General features: G+C 46.1%; 1 protein-coding gene across 1 annotated transcript; it reads right to left on the reverse strand.

The window, feature by feature from the left end:
- Positions 1–3,866: 3,866 nt before the first annotated feature.
- On the reverse strand, positions 3,867–5,929 carry Thap11 (THAP domain containing 11). Its single transcript, XM_059262581.1, has one exon. It carries the CDS (start codon positions 5,459–5,461, stop codon positions 4,547–4,549), a length of 915 nt encoding a protein of 304 aa, XP_059118564.1. The 5' UTR covers positions 5,462–5,929; the 3' UTR covers positions 3,867–4,546.
- Between the last annotated feature and the right edge of the window lie 7,650 nt (positions 5,930–13,579).

Here is a 13,579-nt window from a genome sequence, read left to right on the forward strand (position 1 = left end):
CACTCCTTATGTGCGTCAGTGAGCTTAAATAATACTACCATTCCCAGAGTGCTCTGCGCGGAGGCGCAGCCAAGACTCGTAGCGCGGGAGGAGAGGCTAAGTCAGAGAGGGCGGCTGTCGGAGCGAGCCCCTGAGAATTGTGGTCTAGCGGAAGCCTCTGGAACACGGAGTTGGCGCCAGGCAAGGATCAGGTCTTGTCGTAGCCCGGTCCCAGCTGTCCTGGCCCCGCCTAAACTGTGTAGTCGATGGTGCCTGACCCCGCCTCCGTGGGAGCCCTGGTCTAGCTTGACGCTGGCCTGGCTTGTTCCAGTATCCCCTTCCAGGTCCCCTAGGCTGTATCTGCGTCCAAAGCCTACTCCCTTTAGGCGCTCTGGCTACTAGTTCTGCTCACGGTGTGGCCTTAATCCTTAACCCGCGTGGCGAAAGCCCACTCTTCTCTTGTCCCAACATTCGTTGAATTAGCTCTGTCTTGGAGGGAGCTACTTACCTCCAAAGTTGGTTGCAAACTGACTAGGCTTTTCTTGGCCCGAGACTCAAAACACCCCTTAGGTGGGCCATAGTTGGGAGAGGTTAATCTCACTTGTACAGAGAGGGATTTTCAAAACAGAATCCTGAGTTTTTTGGTTTTGGTTTTCGTTTTTAAATTTCTAGGTTTTGTTTTGTTGCAGCAGAGAAATTATGAATTTTTTTTTTTTTTTTTTTTTTACATTTTATTTATGTTGACAAAGGACGAGCCAGGCATGTGTGCATGCATGGAGGCTACAGGAAGCTTACAGGAGTCAATTTTTCACATGTGGCCTGGAAATAAGATTCTCAGGATTAGAGGCGTTACTTTATCCTCCGAATTTTTCTTTTTCTTTTTCTTTTTTTTTTTTTTTTTTTTTTTTTGAGACAGGGTTTCTTTGTGTAGCCCTGGCTGTCCTGGAACTTGCTCTATAGACCAGGCTGGCCTTAAACTCAAAGATTCGCTTCTCCCTCCTGAGTGTTGGGATTAAAGGCGTGTGCTACCACCACCCAGCCCGAATTTTAATTTTTATTGAAAAAAAAAAAAACAAAAAAAAAAAACCTGGCTCAACCTAACTTTCCCAAGTGACCAGACTGTAAATAATCATCCCACCCCCTTCCCCCTTACTTTCAACATCCTTTTCAGTTTCCTTGGTAACACAAACATTTGAAGGCCGTTTTCAGTCGGGTCTGTGCTGAGCAAAAGGCTCTGCAGCCAACCCAAAGAACCACAGGAAAGGAAAATAGCTTCAGACACCCCTAACTCTTTCCTCCATGCCAGAAAAATTATTAGTACTTCCGTTTTGCCATAAGATTTCCACTTTGGGCTGCACCCCACCTCTTGGGGATGACTGGTTAAAAAAAAAAAATAACTAGACTAAGCTTGATTAAGTCCTGTCTGGCCAGACTACTTTGGCTAGATGCTGCTTGTATGACCCAGTCACTAAGAACTTCGATTTACCCTGTTGGTGATACATCTGGAGCCTCACCACCACCACCAGGAGAACAAAACACAAGACAGGTTATGAGACAGGAGGAAGGAGCCAGGGAGTGCTGCTAAAGGTTCAAGAGAAGCAAGGTGACAGCAGCTGTCCTTTCAGAGAACAGGAGCTCAAGGATACACAGAGTATGGCCCGGGACTGGGAAAGCCCCCACTCGAGGAAAGAGTATTGACACGTGAGAGTTTGGCAGTTAGCCTAGAAACGCACTGCTATGCTTTCACCATCTGGTTAAGAGCCAAAGCTAACCCTACAAAGACAGATTCAACTTGTCCCCAAACTGGTCACCTATACAACCTACACTGCAGCTTCCTCAAGACCTATTTCCCAACTCAGAGCCAAAGGGCCAGAAAGGAAGTAGACCCTGGAGTTTTGGGGACTTGCAAGTCACAGGTCATGTCCCCAGGCAAGGTGACTGATCTGTAAGTAACTCAGAAGTGAATCAAATTTTGCAGAGCCAGAGCCTAAGAAAAGTCCATATGTGCCCCAGTAGTCACAGAAACAGGTAATTTTAAAAGACCTTACAGACCTGGAGAGATGGCTCAATAGTTAAGTATATACTGCTCTCTCAGACAACCCAAGTTTGGTTCCCAGTATCCATATCAAGTGACTGACAGCTGCCCTGTTACTCCAGCTCCAAGGGATCCATCTAATGGCTTTCTGGCCAATTCAGGCAGCTGCAATCACACACACACACACACACACACACACACACACACACACACACACACGTAATTGAAAATAATAAAAGCAATTTTTTTAAAAAAGTCATTCACATCTGGTGGTGGTGGCACACACCTTTAATCCCAGCACTGGGAAGCAGAGGCAGGCGGATCTTTTTAAGTTCAAAGTCAGCCTAGTCTACAGAGCTGAGTTCCTGGACAGCCAGGGCTACACAGAGAAACCTTGTCTCGAAAAACAAGTCATTTACATCACCCCATTAGGTTTGAGCTAAATTACTTACAAATATAGATAAAAATAACCTCTCACCTTTCCAATATCCAATCTAGATATAAAGGCAGCCAAAACCAGTGTAGGGGTTACAAACCAATTCCTTAATGTCCCCTCTATTCACCTAACTCTTCCACAATGAAGGTATACTGAAACCAATGTATTTGCAACAAGAGTCTCTGTGCCTGAAGGAGCCAAGGCTGCTTCTAGTTCTGAACTTTAGTTTTTTTTTTAAGTAATTGCTTTCACACAAGTACCAGACACTGTATGTCCCAAGGGATGAAATGGTAAACAAATTTCAACTCTAGATAAGAATTCAAGGAGATTAGTGGTGCATGCCTTTAATCCCAGCACTTGGCAGTCAGAGACAGATAAAATTTTTGAGTTTGAGGCCAGCCTGGTCTACAAACTGAGTTCCAGGCTAGCCAGAGTTACACAGTGAGACCCTGTTTCACCACTCCCCCTACACACACACACAAACACACACAAAAGGAAATTAGGCCGGGCGGTGGTGGCGTGCCCCTTTAATCCCAGCACTCAGGAGGCAGAGTCAGAGGCAGGAGGATCTCTGTGAGTTCGAGGCCAACCTGGGCTACAGAGTTCCAGGCACAAAGCTACACAGAGAAACCATCTTGGAAACCGCCCCCACCCCAAAAAAAAGGAAATTAAAACTATCAGAATCTAGAGGAACAAAACAATTCCCATTTACTTGTCAGTCACACCTTTTTGTTTAAAAAAGTCATGGGAAGAGCTAGAGACAGGTCAGTTGGTAAAGTGCCTGCCTGAAAGTACATCACAGAACCTATGTGATAAAACAAAAACAAAAACACAAACCACACACACACAGAACACATAAAACAGGCATGGTGATGCAACTCGTAATCCTAGCACTCAGGAGACAGACAGGCAGATTCCCTGAGGCTCACTGGCTGGCCAGGCCAGCCAGCCTAAACTACTTGATGAGTTCCAAGCCAGTGAGAAGACCCAATCTCTCTTTCCCTACCCCACTACCCCCATAGCTGATAGGCAAGTGCTCTACCACCGAGCTAAATCCCCAACCTCTAGAAGACCTTGTCTTTAAAAAAAAAAAAGCTAGATAGCACCTAAGGAAAGGCAGCCCAGGAACCTCAGGCACCCAAACTACACACATGTACATACACATACAAGAAGATCCAGGGAGAAAATAATGAACAAATCAAGACCTTTTCATGCAGCTTCCAAACACCATGGAGTGACCCGAGCAAGGAACTTTATGAAGATGTATGTGCTTTTCGTTGCTTTATGGAGAAACCCGGTCCATTCCTTTAAAAGGTCTCTATTTTCAGGGCTAGCCTGTTTTCTCAAATAGGCCAATACCTATATCATATTTCAAGGACACTTAACTTTAATAAAAATAAAATGTCGAAACCCAAATAAAAACCTTACTTTTTTTGTTTAATTTGTTTTGCCAAACAAACACAGTGAAAACTTTAGTCTAATTGTACAGAAAATAGAATTTGTAACCAGTAGCAAACATAACAAGATAAACCTAAGTCCCTGGTAAGCTGGATCTCCATCAGCAAGTCACCTAGAGCACTCTCATAAATGACCTTCTGGGTAGAGAGGTCCTAGAAGGCAGAGACACAGGTCAACTAGTCCCCATCAGAATCACAGGCTGCACCTGAAACAGGTAAAGCATGAAAAGGAGAAATGATGTTACTGAGATCTCTTATCACTACACACAGCAAAGCTGTCTCTAACTGCTGGCCAACCTTAAAATGTGGTTTTCTCAAACCCAAGGTCCCTAAGAGTCCCACCTGCATCCCTCCAGGATAAGTTTCAAGTTCAATGGTTCTGAAACCTTTGCTTAACCAGAATCTGCAACATAAACTGGGGAGTGAAAGACAAAGTCATAATTGCTGGTGTCACCAGATTCTGAAGTTCCCAACTCCTACTCCAGGAGGAAACAAATGAAGGTGCCAGATGACCAAGAAGAGTCCCGTTGCCCTAAACCTCAACACTGTCAACCAGAATATTGGGGAATTCAATATCCGCCTGAGGATTCCTTGGGCTGGAAGGTGTCACGAATTCTGCAGGTTGCTGAGGGGAACCGTTCACATTCCGTGCTTCTTACGGATGACAGCCATGGCAAGCAGGCGATCCTTCTCGCGAAGTTCTTCACGGAGCTTGGCCTCGGTAAGACGCAGATGGCGGATGCTACCCTTCATCTCTTTCATCTTCACTTCCATCAGGGCCAAGATGTCCCGCTGCTCATTCAGCTTGCGCAGGAGCTCCTCCTCCGTGGTACCTGACGACAAGGAGTATGAGTGGTCGGAGCCAGTATCAGGGAAGCCCTCTTCCCCTACCACCACTAGCTGAGGGCCTAGAGTGCACTCAGCGGCCTCCAGCCCAGCAGTAGCAGCCTCTAGCTCCGATGCGGCGGCCGCGGCGGCTGCGCCTTCAGCAGCTGCAAACTCTACTTGCACCGTAAGGTCGATGGGCTTCACATCCTCTCCCGAGGGAGCAGTGGGAGCCGGAGCCACGGATCCCGGAGCCTGGCTGCTGTCTACAGCGGCCTGAAGGGTAAGAAGCACGGCCGCAGAAGCAGACACCAGGTTTGGCTGCAACTGGGTGGTCTGGGCAGTGGAGGAGGACGGAGACGGCTGCTGCTGTTGTTGCTGTTGTTGTTGTTGTTGCTGCTGCTGCTGCTGCTGCTGCTGCCTACGGCGGGCTGCCGCAGCTCCCGCAGGTCTCCGCGCTACTTTGCGCTCATTGACACCGCGCAGCGGGAAGATGGTGGGAACACGCACTGTGTAGGTCTTGCGGCCGCCCTGGAAGTGAACGCTGCAGAGACGGTGGCCCGTGGTGGGCTGGAAGGTGGAGAAGCACCCACTGACGCCGGCACGGGACACGTTCTTGAGCCAGAGGCGCCGCAGCTCAGCGTCCTTGGGAAACGTGTAGAAGTGCAGTGCCTTGTCCCGGTGTGAGTTGTTGTAGCAGCCCGGTACGCAGCACGTAAAGCCAGGCATGGCTGCGACGCGCGGCCCGGCCCACCGGCCTCTTGCACTCTTCGACGGCCGGGTCCGGCCCCCGCCTCAGCTCCTCGACGGGCGGCGCCGCGCGAGGCCCTTCGAGACCTCTCACTATTGCCGCCCAGCGCAAGTCGTCCCGGGCGGGGGCCCCGTGCCTAGAATATGCTTGCGGACCGCCCGCGCTGCGCTACCCACCCGGCCGCCCGCCTGCGCTCCGGAGTCGGCCCGGGGGACGCCGCGAAGGACCGCCTGGAAAGGAGGACTACGCCCCCCACAATGCACCGCGCTAAAAGCCGCTCACTTCCGGGGTGGGGGCGTGCTTATTCCGGCTGTTTTCCCGGGCTCCGCGACATCCTGCTGAGATCCGATTATTTTCCAGATGAGGTTCACCCCAGGCGGAAGGGGAAAATGTATTCGAATGGAACGTTGTCGCGTGGGCTACCCCTCACAAGGACCCGGAATCCTGATGGTATGGGGGCGCAAGCCTCCTAAGCGCAAGCGCTCTGGGTATAAGCACACAAAAACTACAAGTTCCATGCTGCCTCAGAAAACGTTGCGGCTGCTGCCTGGGACTGCAGCGCCGCATAAGGGAGAGGCAGAGTTCCTGCAAGCCAGGATTTGAGGGAGGTTTTGTAGACTGCTCTAGAAGTTCCCAACCCCCAGTGCCTTGGCGTGGAGGGCATTGCTTAGCCTGGAGGAAACCGAGTCAGCCCAGAAAGCCCTCTGGAGTCACTCTCTCATATTGAGGGCACTCTTCTGACTCTCAGCTACCTCCTACTTGGACTCACTGACCTAAACCAGGTCCCTAATAGCTGCTACTATGTGCCAGAGTGTAGGAAGACCATAGAGAAGGTAGTTTTGAGCAGTCAGGTCCACCCAGCCCTCTCTCTCCTGGAGACTGACTAGAGTGTCTTTTGGATAATGAATAAATATGCGCTAATAGATGTCTAGTCAAGAACAAATGTCATAACAAATTCAGTGTCATGCATTTGCACAAGGAACCCCCAGTTGGCAGGGCCAGAGTATCCCACACCCAGGCACTGCATCCACGTGGAGATTTTATTATAGTAAAGAGATGAGGAGGAAGATAGGAAAGAGGGAGACAAGAAAGAAAGAAGAGAGAGAAAGCAGAGGTATGCACACCTCATGGGAATGGAGGGGGGAGGGAGAGAGGTGGGGGGGAGGTGTTTTTCCTTTAAGTCAGGACACAGGGTGGCCCTAAGGGGCAGGTTTCCAAGGGTGGGTCAGAATACTAACAGTTCTTTGTTTTGATTATTATAAAAAGAAATGAGTTATGGAAGCAAGTAGGGGAAAAGGGCATTGAATTCCAGAGACTGCTTCAAGCTGACAAAGGGCTAGGTGGGGAGGGGGAACCAGGAGTCATGCACAGCAGAAGATCTCAGGAACATTCCTTGAGGGAGCTGAGAGAGCAGGTTACAGCAGTGGTGTTCCAGGAGATTGGGGGGAAATGGTGTGCCGAATCAGAAGTATAGAAGCCATGGCATCTGCTGTTTCTCTGGAGGTCAGGCGGGAACAGTGACTCTGCAAATATGCTGGAAAAATAGGTGGGGTCAGAAATGGCCTCTGGAGATTGTTAGTTTTCATCAGACCAGATTTCTTGATGAAGTAGCAGAACTTTTCCCAGGAGCCTGTAGGTATCCGTAAGACAGCTGGAATAGATTTAGCAGAACTTTTCCTAGGAACCTGTAAGTATCTCTAAGACAGCTGGAATGGATTTATATCATAGCAAAGGGGTTAAAAATCTTAAGAACCGGGCTGGAGAGATGGCTCAGCGGTTAAGAGCACTGACTGCTCTTCCAGAGGTCCTGAGTTCAATTCCCAGCAACCACATGGTGGCTCACAACCATCTGTAATGAGATATGGCACCCTCTTCTGGCATGCAGGCAGAACACTGTGTACATAATAAATAAATAAAGGAATGAATGAATGAATGAATAAATAAATAAATAAATCTTTAAAAAAAAATCTTAAGAACCACTTGTTAAAACTTTGAACCTCTGGAGTTATCTGAAACCAGTCTACCCTGTACATACATACATATATCTATCTATCTATCTATATAGATATAGATAGATATAGATATAGATATATATCTTGGGTTTGGGGCTGTTAAACTGATACCCTAGTCATCAAACATTGTCAGATCTGAGAAGGATAAATTTAAAAAGTGAGACAGCTTTCCAGCTACCTAGGCAGCAACCCCAAGTCTCTCCGTGGTCGTTGGGGGACAGAGGCCCCAAAGGCAGTACTTGTTCAGCAGATAGGCCCAGAAGATCTGACAGATTTTTTCTGTGGAATAGAAATTTGGGGAGACTGACCCACCTTGATTTTGCAGTAGGGGGCAATTGGTCCTCCATTGTTCCGCTTATTCACAGTCTGGACAGGATCTCAGCTCTTCGTTATGTGACTGGCCTTGCCATGAGCTTCTGGGTGGAAGTTCTTCTGCGGCCATCCATCTTGGAGGAGATACAGAATGCTGCCAGGAGCTCACATGTCTCTTTATCATAAAAAGGTTTTATATTAGATGACATATTTTCAGATCTACAGATGTTTGAGGACTGGGGAAACAAAATCTGTTAGATGCTGTGGGATGGTCTGTATATCAAGTGTGTTGCTGATTGGTCAGTAAATAAATCACTGATTGGCCATTGGCTAGGCAGGAAGTATAGGCGGGACAAGGAAAAGAATTCTGGGAAGTGGAAGGCTGAGAGGGAGACACTGCCAGCCGCCATCAGGACAAGGAAGATGTAAGGTACCAGTAAGCCATGAGCCATGTGGCAAAGTAAAGATTAATAGAAATGGGCTAAATATAAGAGTAAGAGCTAGACAATGACAGGCCTGAGCTAATGGCCAAGCAGTTTAAATAATGTAAGAGTCTGTGTGTTTATTTTATAAGTGGGCTCTGAGACTGGCGGGACTTGGTGGTGGGAGCTGGAGAGAAATTCTCCAGCAACAAATGGCGTCCAACGTGGTGGCAAGAGTTTCCACCTAAAAACTTAGAAAAAAGATTCTAAAACGGAACTAAAAACAGCTTCCTAATTGTCTCTCTCAAATAAGCGGCAGCTGCCGGTTTGAGCTACTGGCGGGTTCCTAGCGTGCGCTCTCGACCTGCAGTATGGTGGGAATGAGGCCTCTGCAAGTAGCACATTAAACTGTGTGGTGAATTTAGCCTTTGCTAGTACAAAACAAAAAAAGAGGTTTCTGGGCTACACGCTACTTTGGTAAAAGTGTAGACCCACTATTTCTGAGAGTTATGGCTCCCAGAGCTGGCGGAAAGCGGACCGCCGCCATGTTGGGAAGCTGAAGTGGGACAGAGAAAAAACAATATTTTTATTTAAATCAGGTTGATTATAAATACAATCTCTTTCTAAAACAAAAAGGGGGATAGTTTAGATATGATAGGATGAAAGGGTAGATTAATGAACCTACTTTTAAAGAATAACAACTTGTTTAAAATGTTTTACATTGCTATAGATTTTAGTTTATTGATACAAATTTAAACTTAATTTTGTTATACTGTATATATATTTCTATTCTTGTTTGAGGTATTATGTTTATGTAACTCATTTAAAATTGTAATGGATAATTAAAAAATAGATTAATAATTAGTCATCTATGATAATCATATTTGTAGCCATGTTAGTTAAGTCTTCTAGGTATACATAGTTATATTTCAGATAGATAGGTAGTCTTCAAACACTTCAAAGACCTACAGAATATGGCATTTAAAATGTTTTAAAAGTTTAGACTTTTTGGACAGTGAGACATGTCTGCTCCTGACGGCACCGGTTTACTTCAGAGAGGAGGATGGGCATCGAAGACACTCCATATGGAGTTTATCTTCACCTTGACAAAAATAGCCATTTGGGCAAGAAACTGTTCTTGCCTGGACTGCTTGATCAACTGGACATGCAGGACCCATACAAAGGTGACCACTGAACTTTGCTTGACAAAATGGTCCTTCAGGTTCCTGCTTTGCAGAGAAAACTGCCAGACATTCTACAGGACACAGAGAAAAGTGAATAAGAGACTCTAGGCCTGTGGGCTGAAGACAGATGCCCCAACTTTACAAGAGAACTTTGAATGACTGTCCAGGCTGCCAGCTGTCTCTGTCTACCCTACAAGACTCCTAAAAGTTGCTTATATCCTTCTCCATTTCTCAGGTAGTAATATATCCTTCTGAGGTCTTTGATGTGGTTAAAGACTGGATACTTACAATTTTCCTTAGTTATAATAAAAGATAAGTTAGATATAAAACCTTAAACTTACAAATATAAGATAGATAGGATCTCTTCTTTAATACTGTAACTGTAATTCTTGCTTGATAATTGTTTTGTTATATGTAATTTTACTATGTTAAAGTTAAAACCTTCCTTTTTAAGAAAAGAAAAGGGGAAGTGCTGTGGGATGGTCTGTATATCAAGTGTGTTGCTGATTGGTCAGTAAATAAATCACTGATTGGCCATTGGCTAGGCAGGAAGTATAGGCGGGACAAGGAAAAGAATTCTGGGAAGTGGAAGGCTGAGAGGGAGACACTGCCAGCCGCCATCAGGACAAGGAAGATGTAAGGTACCAGTAAGCCATGAGCCATGTGGCAAAGTAAAGATTAATAGAAATGGGCTAAATATAAGAGTAAGAGCTAGACAATGACAGGCCTGAGCTAATGGCCAAGCAGTTTAAATAATGTAAGAGTCTGTGTGTTTATTTTATAAGTGGGCTCTGAGACTGGCGGGACTTGGTGGTGGGAGCTGGAGAGAAATTCTCCAGCAACAGTTAGATGTGTTTATAACTTTGAGAGCATATACATGACTTAAATCTGAATATACAGATTTCCCAGTTAGTTACAGCTTAATGAAGTTAGCAAGGAAAGGGGGGGCTGATCTTTGAGTACAGCCAGATAACAATCCTGAATAAATTATATAGAAATAATTATTTCTTAAGCTGTTTTCTGAGAAGGCAAAGAAGAGTGACAGGGAAAGATCCCAGAGCCGAATGAGAACAGGAGAAAAGGGGCTTGTGAGTCAGGGTGAAGCCCAACTCTGAGAAAAGGACCTTCTGAGAAGAGGTAAAGTACCCTCTTGGTGGACCAGAAACTCCACCCTATGATTTATATAGAAATAATAATTTCTTAAAGTCATACAGTAATACCTCCCTGGTTCTGCATAAAGAAGGTCAAGTGGGGTTGGGGATTTAGCCCAGTGGTAGAGCGCTTGACTAGCAAGTGCAAGGCCCTGGGTTCGGTCCTCAGCTCTGAAAAAAAAAAAAAAAAGAAGGTCAAGTGTCTTATCTTGTTGCAGAATCATTTTAATTAATAAATATCAATGGGCATTAGAAAGCCAATTGGTCCTCTATGCCAGGGGGTTTCCTTTTGACCCAGCATTTCAGCCTATTCTGGACAGGGAACATGGGACGATGTATTCTCTTCTGGAACTGCTTCGAGCTGGCATTGAGTGGTGTTGTCAGGGCTCCCAAAAAAGGTTGAAAGGCCAGTCAAAGGCTGAAAGGCCAGTCAAAGGCTGGGCAATGGGGCATTTGTCAGAACTATATGGTTGTCTGACCCAGCTGTAGAAACAGGGAACAGTCACATTGGCTGAGCTGGTCCATGTCAGCTTTTAGCAAGTCCAGAGGAGTGTCGTCAGCAACTGAATCTTGGAGGTGTCTGCCAGCCAAGTGGAAACCTGTTGAGACAAATTTTTTTTTTTTTTCAAGACAGGGTTTCTCTGTGTAGCTTTGGAGCCTGTCCTGGAACTCACGCTGTAGCCCAGGCTGGCCTTGAACTCCGCCTGGCTCTGCCTCCGAGTGTTGGGATTAAAGGCGTGCACCACCACCGCCAGCAAAATTTTTCAATCTTAATATAATGATTCCACCTGCATGTGGTCCGGCTGATGCCCCGGAGGGGAGTGCATACTTCTCCAGGCCCTACCCACACTAATGGCTGCAGAGGAATGAAGGAACGCCAGGCTGCGACTAGAGGGCTTGAGTGCCTGGTGCCCTGTCCATAACTTGAGTCAGGGAGTGGACTTCCCGGTGCCATTAGTAAAGATGGTGGTGAGGTCATATGACCTGTCTGTTTTGACCTTATTTAAGATGGCAGCTTGACCATGTGATTGCCCTTAATTAAGATGGCGCCACCTGACCACAGGAACACCCCTACCAAATATGGCACCTGACCACATGTTCATGTGGGTTTTTTTTTCCCCCTAAGATAAACTGAACAGATAAGAAAACATAAAAACACACCTTTAATCCCAGCACTCGGGAGGCAGAGCCAGGCAGATCTCTGTGAGTTCTAGGCCAGCGTGGTCTACAGAGAGAGATCCAGGACAGGTAACAAAACTACACAGAAAAAACGCTGTCTTGAAAAACAAAAAAAGAAAAACCAAAAAACCAAAATAGTCAGTCAGAAAGAAATATAGATGGCCATATCAGTCATACATTTCCATTCGTACATAGGAAATAGACTTTGTGGAAGAAAGATGGAGAAAAGTTTTTCTGGGAAATTTTTAAGGTTAATGAATTGGAGCTTGGAGAAACTGAGTAGCAGTGAAGGCTGGCAGGAGAGAGGGGATCCCTTAAGCTGCAAAGCATGGTGCGAGTGACCATGGGGGGATGGGGGGGCGGAGCCTTTGCTCTGCCTGGCTTGACTCAGCAGTATGAGGGGTGGTGGCAGTGGTGGCCGCAGAAATAAATTTCTGCAGTTAGTCAGAGGGGGAGGGATGGCAACCAGAAAGTTGGTTTTGAATGAAAACAATTCTCATGATAACCAGACAGTAGGTGGTCTTCCTCCCAGTCTTTGTGGATGGGACAAGCCAACCAGGCCTGGTGGTGCAGACCTGAAATGCTGATTAGTTGAGAAGGTGAAACAACACCATATTCAAGGACAGCCTGGGCAACTTAGTGAGACCCTGTCTGGAAATAAATAAAACAGAACTGAGAGAGATAAGTAATAAGGCACTTGCCTCTCCCAAAGGAGGCCCCCAGAAACAAAACAAATAACAAAAACAGGAGAAAAGCCCATACATTACCATTACATTTCTAGAGCTCCTTGATTGTTTGTGTGGGTTTTTGCTCACTTGTAAATAAGAGAAAAGCCTATTTTCCTGGCCTAAGCAAGTGGGGCTACAGCTGAAATCTCTTTGTATCCAAAATGTATTACCGTAAAATGAAAGGTGTGTATTCATTTCAGTGAATCATTTATACAATAGTATAAACATAGCCTAGCATGATGGTTCTCATTTTCTTTTTTTTCTTTTTTCTCAAAACTGTTTCTCTGTTCAGCCCTGGCTGCCCTGGGACTTACTCTGTAGACCACACTAGCCTTGAACTCAGAGATCTGCTTGCCTCTGCCTCCCAATGCTGGGATGATGTGCCACCACCATCCAGTTTGATGGTTCACAATTTTTTGTTTTTTTAGACATTTTCTTTGTGTAGCCTTGGCTGTCCTGGAATTTGCTCTGTAGACCAGGCTGGCCCTGAGGCCTTACACTCACAGAGATCTGCCTGCCTCTGCCTCCCGAGTGCTGGGATTAAAAGTGTGTGCCATCCCTCCGACCTCAGCTGATGGTTCACAATTTTATTTATTTATTTTTTTATTTTATTTTATTTTTTTTTTTGGTTTTTCAAGACAGGGTTTCTCTGTGTAGCTTTGCGCCTTTCCTGGAACTCACTTGGTAGTCCAGGCTGGCCTCGAACTCACAGAGATCCGCCTGGCTCTGCCTCCCGAGTGCTGGGATTAAAGGCGTGCGCCACCACCGCCCGGCGATGGTTCACAATTTTAATCCCAGCATTGAGGGGGCAAAGGCAAGCTGATCTCTGAGAGTTCAAGACCAGCCTGGTCTACACAGAGAGCCTAGGAGAGTGAGGTCTACATAAAAAGACCCTGTATCAAAACAAAACAAATCATATAAATGTTATTTATTAAGCGGCACAGTGTTATTCATTAAGCGGTGCTGTTTACCTGCAAGAAAAGCCACAAAGTACAACAAAACCCACTATAAGAGTTTATTAAGGGGAGGAGATAGAAGGGGTGCTTAGGCCTATGGAAAGATGGTGCAGGAAGAGAAGGAGAGATATGTGGAACCCGCCTTTATAGAT

This window comes from Peromyscus eremicus, chromosome 5 (assembly GCF_949786415.1).
Source record: "Peromyscus eremicus chromosome 5, PerEre_H2_v1, whole genome shotgun sequence".
In the NCBI taxonomy this organism is placed as follows: domain Eukaryota; kingdom Metazoa; phylum Chordata; class Mammalia; order Rodentia; family Cricetidae; genus Peromyscus; species Peromyscus eremicus.

Coding starts and splice junctions, on each gene's coding strand:
- Thap11 (XM_059262581.1), bottom strand. CDS start 5,461: ATGCCTGGCTTTACGTGCTGCGTACCGGGCTGCTACAACAACTCACAC.